The 16949-nt window shown below is 40.4% G+C and overlaps 1 protein-coding gene across 2 annotated transcripts; it reads left to right on the top strand.

Moving 5' to 3' along the window:
* Positions 1-402: 402 nt before the first annotated feature.
* tut1 (terminal uridylyl transferase 1, U6 snRNA-specific) lies at positions 403-9187 on the top strand. Of its 2 annotated transcripts, none has more exons than XM_084741734.1 (10): positions 403-708; positions 2410-2600; positions 2737-2943; positions 3117-3231; positions 3892-4019; positions 4129-4400; positions 4531-4640; positions 6263-6385; positions 7076-7168; positions 7457-9187. In XM_084741734.1, exons 1-10 carry the CDS (start codon positions 633-635, stop codon positions 8590-8592), a joined length of 2451 nt encoding a protein of 816 aa, XP_084597860.1. In that variant the 5' UTR covers positions 403-632; the 3' UTR covers positions 8593-9187. The 2 variants fall into 2 exon arrangements, with proteins under 2 accessions (XP_084597860.1, XP_084597861.1); XM_084741735.1 differs by having other exon boundaries at positions 406-708; positions 4174-4400.
* The last annotated feature ends 7762 nt before the right edge of the window (positions 9188-16949 follow it).

The following is a 16949-nucleotide window of genomic DNA, read 5'->3' as shown; positions in this document are numbered from 1 at the left end:
AACAAACTTGCAAATTTAAACATTTCTCATTCAGGAAGATTCTGCATTTTTTATGTGGATGTCTAGTCAGTGTTGCTGCATAAGCAGTGTTTACTAAAGTCCTTGACCAAGATAACTGACTTTAGAAAATTCCCCCTGCTGAAAAGAGCACAATTTTCCTAGAAAGCTGTTGCCACCAACCAGTATTAAAGAATGGTTATTGGTGTATTATGTGCTATTTGTAGTATTTCAATCCCTTTGCTTGGAAATTGCTAAATTAATTTTTTAGATGCCTTTGAAAACAATTTAAGTTGTGCAGACATGAAAATTTAATTGCGGTGGCATACTGGGGGAAAAAAAATCCGTCTGAGAATGGTATGTATGTGATAGAAGTTATAAGAAAAAATATGTTTCCTATTTTTTTTCAGGCTTTTCAGCACAAATTGATAAAATTAGAGCACCTGGAACTTGGTGATAAGACAGGAGAACAACCCGGACACATTTGAGAGACGGACTGGAAACAAACGTAGGGTCGACGCTGGAGGGAGATTTGAGAGGCGCATGGAGGACAGCAGTCGGCCCCAAAACTGTGCTGACGACTTAAGCGGTTGATTTATCTCCTGTCTTATCGTTATATTTTACGTTTTGCCATCATGGAAGCAGACGGTGACATAAAAACGACGCCCAAAGGGTTCCATTGCACTCTGTGCAATGTCAACTTACCAAACAGTAAGTAACTTATGCTAACAGCCACATGCGAGTCAATTACACTTTCAGTTGAAGTTTACAGTTGTCCCTCCTAACTTGACGGTAAAAGTGACTAAAATGAACGACATAGTGACATTGTTGTGCGTCGTTAGAACAGTTTTAAGTTGAATATACAAATATAGTTAACGCTATAGTCAGAGCAACTTGTGCCTTAATGATGTAAAGGTGATATTTCAAAACCCTTTGGCCAAAGTATTTTATCTCCGCTGTAAACGTCAGACACCCCTCTCAAAAGATCCAGCGTTATTTCGGCTGAGAAGACTATTAATTTGCATATTTAACTGCCTATAGTATGTGATTAATGTTAAGTGTCTTTGAGTATCTTAAAAAGTGTTACATATAATAAATGTATTAGTGGGACTAAAGTTATCCACAAAGTCTGCGATTTTCTCCTCCTTTGTAAAATATGCCACTCTGCCGCTAGTAAACTTGTGAATGTTGTGATTGGTCAGATGCTGTCTATGTAAACACGTTTTGTCTAGATTGGAAAACCCCGGATTGACTCATTGAGTTTATAACCAGCTTTGTGTGGCTGCTTATCCTCGATTGCTTTCTGTTAAATTCAGTCAAGCCGTATTACCTAACATACCCTGGGTATGTTGAATCTGCTTCGTAGGCTCCTGGTGAGCAGTTTCATGTACTATTTCCTCTTTACCAGAGTATACCTGCCAGAGAGAAGAGTGCATCTGCTCATGGATGAGAGTTTACAGCTCAGGCGAGGAGGGTACCATTAACATTTACATCCTACATTGTCACCAGCCTGTCATCCATGAGAAGATGCACACCACTTCTGCACAATGATGCAGTTGGTGGGTGTAGTTTAGGGTGACTAGACCTTCCCATTTTCCAGTGACAGTCTCCATATTTGAGACTTGTTTTTGCCAACAAGCACAATGCAAAAAGTACATTGTGTTGGACCATTGTAGTTTGACCATTTCTATTGAGTGCGCAGTACTGTATCTTCACTCATAATAATACTGCAAACTATTCCCACAGTTTACAAAATTGCTTACTACCCAGTTTTATCATTCTGCCTGCGCCAGACATTATTCAGTAGAATAGTTACTTATAAAATACATGAAACCGGAATTGTCCCCTTTTTTTTGTTTTCACTGATAATAACATTGGCTATATTAGTGATATATTAAGAGCTGAACTACAGATATCCCCAGTTTTCATTTTAGTAATCTGAACACGTTAATGGAGTTTGGTGAAAGGAAAATAGTTCCTTCCACCAAATGGCTCAGTAGGTCTGTGGATTATCTTGAGTAACCGGCTTAGGATTTCTCGAAGGAGACATTATTGCTGAGTTTTCCAACTTTACTTTGTCACATTGAGCACTAAATGGCTGAGTGCCATCTAGTTCCAATATATTGGAAAAAGGGCAGACAATGGCTGATATTGCCAGAACTCAGCAGCTAACACCATAACAATCTAGATGGATAAATAGCACTACAATATACATTTTTGATTTTTGGGCAAACTGTCCCTTTAATATTTAGACACAGTTGTTAGTTAAACAAATTACACACTGTGTTAAACAGCCATAATTGCGTAAGTCAATACTTAATTGCTAATCTACATGTTTTGATCGTTGAAGCTGTGGTTTTTCTTAAAGAGTCTTTCTGATGTAGTTTGCATTCATATATTCTCTTCCTGCAGTGCCAAGCTTGGATCAGCATGTCAAAGGACGGAAACATAAGACACTGAGCACGGTGCGCACAACTAGGAAGACCCAGGAGGAGCACAGTGTGTTTGTCAGTGGCATCAAGCCTGAAATCTCTCAGACTGACATAACTGAGTACTTCCAGCAGTTTGGGCCCGTCTCAGATGTTATCATGGATAAGGACAAGGTCAGTCAGCTGTTCACAATGAGATAAAACGTTTACATCCATACCTAAAAACACTGACAGGTAATTTGCAGCATGTGGAAAGTGACTGATGAACCCCATTGTAGTCTGACTGTGACGTGTCACTCTGCACTCATAGGGTGTGTACGCCATCGTGCAGTTCAATGAGACTGACAGCATACAGGCAGCCCTGTCCTGTGTGGAGCACAAGATGAAAGGCTTGAAGCTGCGTGTCAAACCCCGGGAAAAGAAGGAATTCAAGATGATTCCCAAGAAGAAGAAGGACTTCCAGGACCTCCAACAAGTTCTCAACTATCTCAAACCTCAGCTGTGTCAGTTGTTGTCTGTAAGTATCCTGTCAAATATAAAATCTGGTGTATGCCAAATTCAGTGTGGGTCTGAAGGGGTGGGAAGTAGATTACACATGGTTGTAAAGAGCGTTCCACCCTCCAGGTATGCGTGTTGTCCATGTTTCTTGTTAACAAATGCATTGAGGTGCTGTCCTTTGTTCTCGTCCAGGTTGATGCACAGATGCAGTACATTGTGGAGCGATGTCAGCTGGGAGAAAATGAAAAGAAGGCCCGAGGCTTGGTGGTTCAACTCCTGCAGGAGGTTTTTGTGGAGTTTTTCCCAGGTGACCTTTCTAAACACAGAGACAGTCTGTTTCTGCAGTTATGTCTTACACAGTGATAATTATACACACAATTGTTGTAGGTCACCTCTTTTAGTACTATTTTTGGATGTGTTGCAGATGTTACGGCCCTGAAAATAGGGAGAAATAATCATAATAGTGATAGAGTGGTATTTCTACAGTGAGAACTTTACTCTTATACAATTTTTTACAAAAGTACAATAATTTAGAAAATAGGACGTCTACAGGAGAGTACAACTCACTTTCTCTCATATTACTCTACTCTACTCTCTACTCTCTATATAAGCTCTCACAGAACTCACTAAAATGCATGAAACACATTATACAGACAACAGTGCAAAATACACCACAAAACTTATAAATGTGAATTCACAGTTGACATAAAATGGCAGCTGCACTCTGCAGAGCTACAGGGTGTAGTTACAGAGAGGGTGCTCTTCTCAAGCACGTACTCACACACACTCTGCATTACTCTCAAAACTCTTAATTTACTCAGAATGTCACAATAACAATCTCTTGACACTCTTAACACATTCACAAGTTATAACTTATAGTTTAAGTTAAAATAACTCAATGAACAATAAAGAACAAAACATTTTTTACAGACTGTAAGTGTAATATTTTTCTTTAACTTGTCTACAGACAGCCAGATCCTGCCATTTGGGTCATCTGTCAACACTTTTGGCATCCACTCCTGTGACTTAGACCTGTTCCTGGACCTGGAAAACACCAAGGTGTTCCAGGCTCGTGCCAAGTCCACCACAGAACAGGTCTGATGTTTTTATATATACAGTAATTGGTGCCTGCAAAGTAACGCAGTGTTGTCACCAAAAAATCTTTGGATACAAGCAATTTATAGCCAAAATATATATTTTATAGGGAGCCGGCTGTGTATTGAATCATCCCTCTTCCGTCTTTCTCCAGGCAGGGGAGGGCATGTCAGACGATGGTCACTCTGAGGACTCCATCCTGTCTGATATTGACCTGTCCACTGCCTCTCCGGCCGAGGTCCTGGACCTTGTGGCAGCAATCCTTAGACGCTGTGTCCCCAGCGTGCACAAAGTTCATGTGGTCAGCAGTGCTCGTCTCCCTGTGGTCAAGTTCCATCACCGCGAGCTTAACCTGCAGGGGGACATCACGATTAACAACAGGTCAGTGGATCACTCGGGATTTCCTGACACTGCGCGGCATCAAAAGTTCTCAAATGTGGTGGAAAATGTTGTTTTTATCTACATATTTACAGTATGGTTTTCTTTTCTCCTTTTCTGTGTCTGTCCCTAGACTAGCAGTAAGGAATACCCGCTTCCTCCAGTTGTGTTCAGGGGTAGAGGACAGACTGAGGCCTCTGGTGTACACCATCCGCTACTGGGCCAAACAGAAGCAGCTGGCTGGTAGGAGGAAATGACTTGCATCTTAGAGCAAAGATTACAGCACTAGTTCTGTTTGTAATAAGAATAGATGCCATTGTTTTTTAACTCAAGATTTGTCTGTTGCGTTCTGGTGTATTTAGGTAGTCATTTCATCTTTTGGTCAACAGATGTCAGTAGAACTTCACTTGCCTCCTGGTATCATGTTGTTATCTGTCTGGAAATACTGATTTGCAATGGCTTGTAGTTCCTTGTTATGGAAGCAGCTCCTTTTGTGTTGTAATAGCACAGACAGTGTCTCCTGACACAGAATGAAATCTTAATAAGAGTGTTCTTCACTGAAGAGCACGCTAATTACTTTTACTCCTGGGGCATAGCTCCTTTATTCCCTTTGAACAGTAGACTCCACGCTGCCAATGCCGCTCTCAACAAGGCAGTTGTGTAGAATCATTGGCAAAGCATGATGTGATCAGTTCTAATCCAAACTTAAGATTTTGAAGTGATACATCAGTATTGCCAGGTTCAAACGACCAAATAATTGGAAAACAAATAGAAAGCTTACTTCTAATGTACAATAACTAAGTTCAGATTAAATAAGTGATTTTCAATAACGTGAATCTGAAGCTGTGTCACACTATACATCCATAAATTCACCAAGTTGACCTCAGTTACCTCCAACACTAACCATTAGTGAGTAAGCAAACAGGTTGCAGTTAAATCATTTTTGTACCATAAAGCTAATAGTACTTGAGGATAATAATAATGTAGGGTTGTCCCTAATATCATCTTTTGGGCAATAAAGCTTCAGTGAGATCTACCCGGGACTCTTTGAAGCTTCAGCATCCTCAAACTTAACTTACATGCTTAACGTATATGCTTTTGCTATTTTTGTAATTATGAGCCTAATGAGAGACGAGGACAGAAGAGGAGGCATCAGCCATGCATTTGTGCTTGCTAAGCAGAAATTCTCTCTCACAAGGATCTGTTTCTGTGTATTTGTATCCCACGCACATGCATGGTTTTTAATTAAATGGTTCGGCTGACGCAACATGTCCCGCTCTCCGAACAAAAACCCTGAAGAATTTGAATACTAATTTGGACGTTGAAGCTTTGAAGCCTTTGAGACGGCCTTAGACCAAAGAAAACCGAAACAAATGGTTTGACACTAAAAGTAGATGAAAACTGTGATACACCGTCATAAAGAGTTCATAGGTTGTAGGAGGTGACGGTGACTGTTGAAGATGTCAGGACAGATGTGATTGGATCATTCATGGGGGATGCAAAGTCAGTCTGCTTAATTACATAACTGACATTGTCAGCATGCAGTGATTAACCATGTAGATTCAAAATAGACACTTTACCATTTTACTGTTATGAGAAAAAACTGAAACTACGCAATTTAGGAATTATTGTAATGGTTGTAGAAGGATTGGTTGCAAATGGCAAAATAATTGGAGAAATATATCTATTATACCTGGAAGCCAGTGCCTTTTTTTTTATCACTTAGCATTGCTCTTTAGGACAGAACCAAACCTCTGCCACAAAAGCCATTCTACAGATTTGTTTATGTTCTGACTATTCTGTATATACATTTTTACACCATTGCACTAATCTTAGTTGTTGTTGTTGTTGTTGTTGTTGTGCAGGTAATCCTAGTGGAGCCGGTCCCCTGCTCAACAACTATGCTCTGACACTGCTGGTCATCTTCTTCCTGCAAAACTGTGAGCCTCCTGTCCTCCCCACAGTGGACCAGCTCAAAGACATGGCCTGTAAGTGCTTCATTGCTCTTGAATTCAATGCCTCGAGGGTTGAGGGTTCAAAGTTGGATTCACCAAACTCTCATAACTGCACAAATGTCTCATAAATGGCTTGTTTCAGCCTGATGGGTGCCGCCTGTTCATGGGGAGATGTGTGTTTATGAGATTTCTTTATTTGCCCCTAAATTTGGCATACAAGGCCACCTGTTCCCCCTCTGTGTGTGGGCAAATTATCCTAAATTCATTCGAGTGATGTGCACAAGAGTCAGTGTGTCCTAAAACCTGCTTCTCTACATTACTGTGCAACGAACAATTTAAACAGTCTTTCTGAACAAAAATGGGAAAACAACAAAAATATGTTTCCAGTTGGTGTGTAATCATGAAAATAGATGCAAGCAAAAGCATTTAAACTGCAGTTTGGACAGCTAATTGCTTGCGCATTATGGTTTTTGTATTATGTGTGTTTATTTATGGGGGTGTTTGGATAAGATTACTCTGTGATGTCAGTCAAGTTTCTATTTCAATGTTCCAAATATTTCACTTTTTAACTGAAGGATTTTTTCCAGACAGTTGAATTGCTTTCATGTTGTAGATAATTTAGATAGCCACATAAAATGGTGTGTTAATTGGTCGTTTTTTTTCTGCTGTGTCAGTTATCTGCCATTTTATTTTATTTACCAGTTAATCTGTTTATCTTTGCAGGTGAGGAAGAAGAGTGTGTGATCGAGGGATGGAACTGCACCTTCCCCAGTCAACCTATCGCTGTGCCCCCCAGCAAGAATACACAGGACCTCTGTAAGTGCAAGTCATTTAAAATGAAAAATGTGATTTGCTGGTCTCATGTCATCTGGCTTCTTCATGAATACCCTTAAATACAACACCAACCAGGCACCCAGGTAGCTCATATGGTACAGTGTGTGCCCCATATACCCAATCAATCAATCAGTCAATCAATCCAGGGCCCTTTGCTGCACTCTCCTGTCTCTTTACAGCCTTTCTACCCAATAATCCAATAAATGCCAACATCACCATTGCTGGCCCTAAATGTCATTATTTATGTACATGTATGTTTTGTCCATCTAGGCTCTCTGCTTGCTGGTTTCTTCTCCTTCTTTGCCAACTTTGACTTTGCCAGTAGTGTCATATCAGTCAGAGAAGGACGTGCACTCCCAGTCACTGACTTCCTCAGCCAAAATAAAGCAGAAGAGGCTATGCAAGAGGAACAACCGACCGAGACTCATCACAGCAGTCCCAAACTGGGCCCCCTGAATCTCTTGGACCCCTTTGAACTCTCCCACAACGTAGCTGGAAACCTGAACGAACGCTCTCAGCGCAGCTTCCAGAGGGAGTGCCAGGAGGCTGAAAAGTACTGCCGCAGCTTGCAGTACCAGCGCAAATCCACAAAGGGGAAGTCATGGGGACTGGTGCGCTTGTTAACCCCCCAAGGGGAGGTCCCACACACCAAGCCGGAGCAGCTGACCATCAGCATCCCCTTCAAATCAGCATCACTCCCTGAAGTGTTACGCAATCAGCTACACATGGCGGGAGATGGTTTCCGACCGCTGTGGTTTCAGAAGGTTTGCTCTGCTGCAGAGAGAGTCTTACAAAGCGTTCTCGGGTGTCACCTCACCGCCTCCACAGACGCTGTCTTTGGTGAGGGTTCATCTATGGATGCTGCTGAGGAAATGGAAACATCCTCTACTTCCCTCAACGCATCCATGAATGACAGCTCTGACAGTGTTGAACCCCAAAACGAGACCAGCCCTCTGGGTGCAGCTCTGCTCGGTGCGAAGAGGCGACTCTCCTCTTGCAGTGATGCCTCTGTGTCGCCTCAGGGCAAAAAACCAAGACTGGCAAAAAGGGGCAAGCCTGTAGTCCCTCACTGGATCTGTGTGCAGAAGCACATAGTGTGGGCTGGCAGGAGGAAAGTGAGACGCGAGCTGATCAAAGATGGAGACTCGCGGCCAGAGGGCAGCTGTATGGAGCTGGAGTGCCAGGTCACAGCTCACATCTCTGAAAAAGAGCCGGAGCTCAAGGAGCCCCTGGAGTTCAAGGTTCAGGCCCAGTTGGTGGGAGGGACAGAAAGTACAAAGGCAGTGCTCAAGTTGGAGCCAACCAGTGACAAGACAGGAGTTTTTCATGACTTCTTTCATTTCCTGGATGCCTTCCTACCTAAGATGGTGGAGACATTACTAGAGAAAGAAGTGGGCAGTGCTTAATTTCAGATGTGTCTCAGTTAAATCTAAGAATTTGTTTTCTTTATTTTGAATCAAAGATGGTGTTACTGCCTCTTGTATTGGCCCTTGAGAGTGTGACATGAAAGAGTGTTACTGTGGCTTTATATTGACCAGGCATCAGCTACTATATTTGTAAATATGGGCTTTGTCAGAAGTTTATGTTTTCATGTATACTGTATATTTGTAGTTCTGAGTTTGTTTCAGAATAAGATTTTCTGATTAAGCCTGCTTTTATGTTTGAGACATGGCTTGGTTTTAGTACGTTTCTGTTAAAATAATACTCTTTATATGATGAAGCTTAAAAGGGAAAATTCAGTGGCAGACATTTGGTGCACACAGGATCTGCTTTTGTCTCCAAATTAATAAAAAAAAAAGTCTCTGTTAAACATTGTCTCATTCTGTGTACAGTAGCTGTGTCCATATATATATTTACAAACCACAATTCCTGAAAAGTTGGAACATTGTGTAAAACATAAATAAATGATGTGTAAATACTTTTCAACTTATATTCAGTTGAATACAGTACAAAGACAAAGGTGGGAGGGATACACTCTCATTGTGAATTTGGTGCCTGCAACATGTTCAAAAACATGGTGAAAGATGGTGAAATCTCTACAGTCCTTGCAGTTGGGTGTTGAAAAACTTTGTTCTTAAGCTGTTGGAGAATTTACTCACACAGTTTTTCACAAAGTGGTGAACCGCACCCCATCCTTGCTTTTTAACAATTGAGCCTGTCAAGGACGCCCCTTTCATACCCAATCATGACACTGTTACCTGTTAACAGGTGTGAGTGTCAGTGTTTCTATCACCAATTAACATGTTCACCTGTGGAATGGTGAAAAAAAGTGTTTGGGCATTTCTTAACATCATATTCACAATAAGTGTATATTTAAAAAAGCAAAGTTTATTTGTTTGAACATTAAATGTCTTTGTACGGTTTCAATTGAATTCAAGTCAAAAAGGTTTTGCAAATCATTGCCTTCTGTTTTTATTCATGTTTTACACAGACTTGCAACTTTTTTAGAATTGGGATTTATATTTTGCCTTCAATTGTCATTTTTAAATAATCAATTTCTCCTAAGTATTCAGTAATTGTAGTTTAGCATAGTTGTGTAGGGTCGGTGCTTTGATTCAACATGTGTCACTGGCTGCCAGAAAGGGACCACTGACTGGAGCTTTTATCCAGTCGGGTCTTTGCTCATATGACTGAGACAGATGAGAGTAATTACAAAGGCGGGCAGACTGCTTTATTATAGCAGGACAAGCAGGAGCTGAGGGATGCACAGAGCTCCCATGTGCTGATTAACCTCATTCATCTCACTTTTAAAGGGAAATACAGATGGCCAGCAGGTTAGATGAGGCCACTGAGGATGGAGAAGGCTGTGATGATGAAGACATTTGAGACTGCTTACTATATGTTAATCTGATGCTGCTCCGCACCACTGATGGGGTGTTTGTTGTGGCCGCGACATTAAAGATGAAACTGTGATATGATCAAATGACTCAATACATTTGTGGTTCAGCTGAAATCACAGTGTATCCTTGGGTAGTAATCAGAAAAATGCAAAAACGTGTAACTGAACTGAAGAGAGCGATAGTGCAATAGTGTTTAATAGTGTTTAAGCTTTTTTAAAAAAGTATATTTTGGCCCCCCAAAAATGACTTGTGGTTACATTTTGCTTGACTATTATCAGAAAGGCAAATATTGCATTATAACTCCACTCAAATGTGACCTTGTTTTTTAAGCTATGCCAGCAGCATGGCTCTGGGGATCACTATGTTTGTCTGGTCCGTGGTCCAGACTGAAATATCTCAACAGTTATCTCACGGCTTGCCATGAAACTTTTTACAGACATTCTTCTTTCCCAGAGGATGTGACTTTCCCTTGAGCTCCACCAGCAGGTAAGAGAATTTATTTGTCATTATACAACCAGGTTGTAGTTCCCTCTTTGATTGATTGATTTTTCTCTTAACCTATGACGTATCTCAACATACTAGATGGAGGCCATGGTTAACGAGATGAATTCAAGCTTTACTTTATTGATTTTGACCAATAGGTCTCAACAATTACTGGATGGGTTGCCATGAAATTTTGTACGCATATTCATGTTTATATGTGTTAAATATAATCTGAATCTGTTAAACCAAAAAAGATTTGTCTGTCTGTATTATGTAATCTGCTGCAAGTCACATAAAATCAGGGGAAATCTGTATTTTAGCCTAGTACTCATTGCCAATGTAATTGTTGTGCCTTCATAGTAGATTTGATATTGGCATATAATTGAAATCAAATCCTCATCCTGAAGTATCCTTCAGTTGAAGGAAGTTATCTTAAATTGCAATGATGCTGCCTTAATGTTTCTTGATCTGTTAATCTGACTGCAGTTCACAGTACTAGGATATTATACATGTATATTAAAATTAAAATATCTCATATTAAAACGGCCCAGAACATTGTAGGTTCATATATGCTGAGCATCAGTGATATCGGGGAGGTGAGGTGCTTGTGCATCCTTTGGGACCTGCACAGGCACACATAAACACAAACAACACACACCACAGTAACCGCCTGTTCACCCTGCTGGATCAGGAAGATGAGCCCTGAAGGCGAACTTCTCCCATGTTTGTGCTTATGTTTTTAGCTTCACAGAACTGCCAGCATGACATGTAGTTTATGTTATTTGTTATTTTTCTTTAGGCTGAATCGCTGATTGTTCTTGATTGGTTTTACTGGCATATCGCTCAAACATCACATTTACTTTCACTGACACTCCAGGCTACTCCAATATCACCATCCCTTGTTTTTCCAAGGTGCTCCTGATATATGGCCTCTGATATACACACCTCTAAGCCAGAGAATAAAAGTGATTGATATCACGACTGTGGGCGTATTTTCTGTTGGTCCAAACCAGGAAAACAAACCATCACTAGTTATTCTGATAAGACTCATAGAAGCTATTTTCTTCAACTTTACCTTCATCAATAAAAAAAAAAAAATATGAAGATGGACATCAACACATGCAGTCCTCAGTCACCAGATATTGATGACCAACCAGTTCAGCTACATGTAGCTCATTTGCTATAATGACTATAAGAATTGATTTTTCTAAGCATTTGTATGTGTGTTGCATCTGTTGGAATGTGGAGCCTATTCTTCATTTAGAGTTCCCAAGAAATGAGAGGGAAAAAAAAAAAAATCCATTTTCATGTTTTGTGTAATTGGTATCCATTGGGAACAGATTCTGACTCAACCCCCCTGAGACCTGAAATCTCCACAACCAGCAGGGAGTATCAGCTGTTTACAGCTTGTTTCCAGTCGGCTGTGACGCATGAATGCATTGAGTTACTACATCTAGTATCACGTCATCTTGTCTTGTAGAGTGATGCCGTAAATTTACAGCAACCCAACTGCATAATCTGACGTCTAGAGTATGGCCGGCAAGTGACTAAGACATTGACTTCATTTTCATCATTTCTATAAATAAATAGCACGCTGACTTCCTTAATTCGTATGATTTTAAGAAGATGCTCTGGATCAAATCATCAACCTTTCCTGAGCTACTTAACACCTGTCTCACCATCCGTCAGAGTTACCTGATCTGTCATCTCCAGCCCGCTCATAAACACATCAGTCTGTGGGATATGGCTGTAATTGGTCAGCTCTGCTATCCAGAAAAGACAAATGGTCAAAGCGATGCTGGTGTTGGCGGAGTAGCTTCAGTCCTAGAGGGGAAACAGAATCACATGATGCATCGCTGTGTTGGAAACTAAATGAGCAAATGAGAAGTCCTGACTTGCGCGCCCATTGTTTAAGACTGCCATGACTTCGCTGCTACAAAGAAGCTTGCTACTTGTACTTGTAGTGCTATTTTTCCATCTGGCTAGGTTTGGTGTGAGTTTTGGAGACTATAGAGATGTCTGCCTTCTCTCCAATATAATGGAATTAGATGGCACTTGGGTTGTGGTGAGACAACAATGTCTCTTTCCTGAAATCATGACTCCTCAAGATCTTCACACCTTGTTGTGAGCTGTTTCATGCACTATTTTCTTTCTCTTGAATGCCAGTTGTATCACTGCATAGAGGAAAGCGTGTATCTACTCATGGAAGAGAGGCTCAGATTGTTGTGGCCATCAGTGTAGATTATCATTATTATTATTATTATTATTTTACCCCCAATAAAACCATTATAGTAGCAGAGGACTGTTATTTTGTCAAACCACTTGTCTTAGGGCTTTACTGCATTATAGTCCTTTATATTTTAATTGTCATCTGGTGCCTGAATTTTGTGTTTTCCTTTACATAAATAAAGACATTTCCACCATACATTGATGCCACTCAGGATTTTTTCAGCTATCTGGGACCCATTTTTTGTCCATCTGCACAAGGTTGGGCTGGGATGAAGGATAAAACTTGCTCAGCTATTTTTGCACACCCCATGTTGGAGACTTGACATGTAGTATCTTAGCACCCTGTACAGCTGGCAGCCCTTCAATACAGTTTTTTTTAATCAACCATTGTATATATACATTATAGATATATACATCTCTTTTCTTTTTATGTTATGTTTGTGTGAACATTTGTAAATAAAAAAAAATAATAAATTGAGATTTATTATTATGAGACCAGATTCCAGTAAATGAAGCGTTTGATGCGCAATTTTTTTCTGGGGGAAGACCCCTACTTAATATGTGTCCTGTTTCTTTGAAATGAAACCTATTCCCTTGCTTGTGACAGCATGGGATGTAAACATTAATGGCGTCCTCCTCGGCTGAGTTGTAACCTCTCGACTGTGAGTAGATGCTAGTTTCCCTCCACATGGTGATACGGTTGGGAGTTGTCGTTCAGTAGTAAGAAAGTAGTTCCTACATGATGCTCACAACAAAGTCTGTGGATTACGTTGCGTATCTTGGTCATGATTTCTGGAAAGAGTTTTTTCAATGTACTTTTTTTGTCATGTTGCTTTATAGAAGAAGCAGATACCTTTACGGCTGCAAAACTTGGCAACTCACACCAAAACAACCTATGTGATAAATGGCACTACAGGTAGGAGGAAAAATTTGACTTAGGAGTGAAATGTCCCTCTGAAGGGAAATACGTTATTGTTTGCTCACTTCTCATCTACAGTGCCCCTTTTAGAGCAATTTATATGGTTGTGAATTATCGTGCTGGGGTCGTGGGCCGCCATCAGCCCCTCATTTTGTCTCCTGAGCTGTGCAAACAGACCTGGCTGCCTGAAAAGCACTCTGCTCATATTAGTGGCTCCCCCACTCTGGAGATAAGGCTAAATAAAAACGCATAATCATTTCCCCCTTTCTGTCTGTGATGGCAGGAAGGAGTCAGACATTCTCCTGGGAGATTGCTCTTACACGCATGTGTAATCTTTCTTTTGTATTTGGACTAGGCAGCATGTGTCATGCAAATGGAAAAGGTGGAGATAGTTTGAGGAGGAAAGCTTTTAGAGATCCATTTGAGGAGTGCAGGTAGATGTCTCCAGTAAGTAGATTTCTCAACATCATGATTTTGTTCAAGGTATCGCTCCCCGCTAAATAAAGCTATGAAATTTCTACGTCTTACCTAACAAACCCACAGACATCATTAGCACCAGCATCAGAAGGAAAAGTTGGTAAAACTGGACAAGATGAGAGGAAAAAGTTTTGAAAATCAGTAGCCTCCTACTGGTCCCATTATCTTGGCCTTGATAGCTACTCAGACACTTATCCCCTCGGTAGGAGCCCAGCCTGCTCTTCAGGAGTGCATTAGCTGGGGTTTATTGGACTGTGAAAACTGTGAAAAAACTGTCTGCCCTTTCCCTTATCTGGGGGCTCTTACCTTCTCTGTGTTTACCTACAAACAATGGAGATAGCTAATGAGTTTTTCTTGTGCATATTGTTGTTTCTTGTCATTGCCTTTTATGGCCTGTAGAGTGAACGCAGAGATGTTGATTACTGGAGTAGAATTAAGTAAATGTTCCGTTAGCTGTGGGAAATGGCCGATTGCAACACATCAGACCCCTTCCATGGAATGGATGGTTTATTCATTATTTCATCTTCTTTAGCTTTCCCACCATTTTTCCCCAATTCATCAGTTTGTTAAAAGCTCTGATTTTCCAATTTAAGTTCCACTTTGCTCTTTTGCATCTATTTGGTAATCGTTTGGTGCGAAAACCGCAGCATACTAATTGTCCCTCAATATCAGTTTGAATTATGGTACAATAATTGCTCAGAAATGGTCAGTGCAATCAATGTGTAATACCACAATCCACTTAGAGACTTTATTGCATGGCCATATACACTTTAACTGCCTGTTTATTATCAACAGCAACGGCAGCTCTTCAGTGGCTGTCATTGGGGATTTATGCCTAAATCAAGCTGTGTTTTTGACAAGGGCTTAGGGACAGACAAAGGAAGAACCATTGTTTTTTACTACTCTATAAACAGCACATGAGAGGTGTTGTCATGGCTTCTCCAGGGACGGTGTGTTGTTATTTTGTATGACACCATGACGCTTTCTTTGATTTATCCATCATCTAATACGTGGCTGATAATAATCTTATACAGCAGGGCTGTAAAAAATTATTAAAGCTTCCTTTTTGCGGTTTACTACACTCCAGCTACATTTGTAGGCTACAATATGTTACAAATAACATGGACGTTTTATGGATAATATTATTGTAAATATACCTTCTGAATTTTTTTGAGATGTCAAAAGTGAGAAAGAAAAAAAGAGGAAAGACAAATGTCATTAGTATATTTTTTTGCAAACAATATTTTGTGTCTTGCTCTTGTTATATGATGAGTTTAAAGGTAGCGTTTAACATTCAGGGAAATTGGTTTATTCTCTTAATAGCGGAGAGTTACAGCTATAAAATTAAAATGTCTAAAAATGCTAGACATATGTTATATAATTTGTTGAGTTTTGTACTCGCATTATTCTAAATGTTTCCAACAATGTTCAAACACAGAGAAATCTGTGATTTATTCAACGTATAATACTAACGTTGCTATAACTTACGGGAAAACATGACACATCGGACATATCAGATAGTGAGGAGGGAAGTTGGCAGTGGCGTCTCCTCCATGAACATGATTTCTGCCTGAGTCACGTCTGATAGAGTTTTTCTGACTGTTTTTTTCTGATATGCAGGAGAGCAGACAGAAAGAGGTTTTTAAAAGCGAGCGTATTCAACTCTTACGACTTTTTTGTAGCTTCTAACTTTGTGGCTTGAAGTTATTTTTTTTGTGTGTGTCCTAGTTTATGCTTAGTGGCAGAATTTACATAATGTGCTAAAGTGAAAATATCGATAACAGCTTTTTGTCTGTACGTTAAATATAAAGCTGCAGCAAGCTGCTTGTTAGCATAGCTTAGCATAAAGACTGGAAACAACCTGGCTTTGTCCAGCATTACTAACATCCACCTCCTAAAGCCCTCCAAAAATTAATTACATATTATATGTTGTTTGTTTCTTTAATCTGTACAAAAATAAAGTGTAAAAATTACATTTCTCTAGGGACCGACTACTTCTTGGCTCTGAGTGGTTGCCAGGCAACAAGCGGAGACTCCAGGAAGCTTGTGTACCAGCCAAGACATAGTGCAACGCATAAGCCTCCTATAAAAAAAAAAAAAAAGATACTGTGAGCTTTAGAGGTGCTGCTGGATAGCTTTTGTTTCTGTTGGAAAGATGTTTCCCCATTTTCATCCCTTATGCTAAGCTACGCTAACGGGTTAGACAAATAAGCTTATTTCCAAAAATGTGTGCAAACATACAGGCAGTAGAAGAAGCCCATCAATGCATGCACACACACACACACGCACGCACGCACGCACGCACGCACGCACGCATGCACACACACACACACACACTCTCTCTCTCTCTCTCTCTCTCTCTCTCTCTCTAAAATGTGATCACTGCACCCGCACTGTTGGATAAGGGATGACTTCAGGCGTCATGAACTGAACAACAGACCGTGAAGGTCCAAGATTACATTTGACTATCAGCACTTGAGACCTGAAAGGTATTTGTGTACACATTGTCTCCGTGTGCTTGTGTCACATCAGCGTCATCGGCCCACACTCACTCTAAAAGTCTCTGTAGTGATATGAAGTTAAAAAGGCAACATAATGACGGTGACATGTGATGCAGCAACATCTTAATGAGTCATTTTATTCAATCATAAGAGAAACACCACAATGTGAAAATGTGTGTGTGTGCAACACAGTGACATTATTGATCCGTGGACGCTGCAGCCTATGACCTCTACCTCCAGACCATATTAATGGATTTATCACCATCTGAATAATATATGCAGCAGTGATGAGTGCATAGAAGGCCAGAGGTGGA

Source organism: Lutjanus erythropterus, chromosome 17 (genome assembly GCF_056507025.1).
Source record: "Lutjanus erythropterus isolate fLutEry1 chromosome 17, fLutEry1.hap2, whole genome shotgun sequence".
Lineage (NCBI taxonomy): Eukaryota > Metazoa > Chordata > Actinopteri > Lutjaniformes > Lutjanidae > Lutjanus > Lutjanus erythropterus.
Note: the sequence above shows the minus strand (reverse complement) of the source record. Positions and strands in the feature narration are given on the sequence as shown.

Coding starts and splice junctions, on each gene's coding strand:
- tut1 (XM_084741734.1), top strand. CDS start 633: ATGGAAGCAGACGGTGACATAAAAACGACGCCCAAAGGGTTCCATTGC. Junction 709..2,409: donor CAATGTCAACTTACCAAACA/GTAAGTAACTTA, acceptor CTCTTCCTGCAG/TGCCAAGCTTGGATCAGCAT. Junction 4,641..6,262: donor CAAACAGAAGCAGCTGGCTG/GTAGGAGGAAAT, acceptor GTTGTTGTGCAG/GTAATCCTAGTGGAGCCGGT.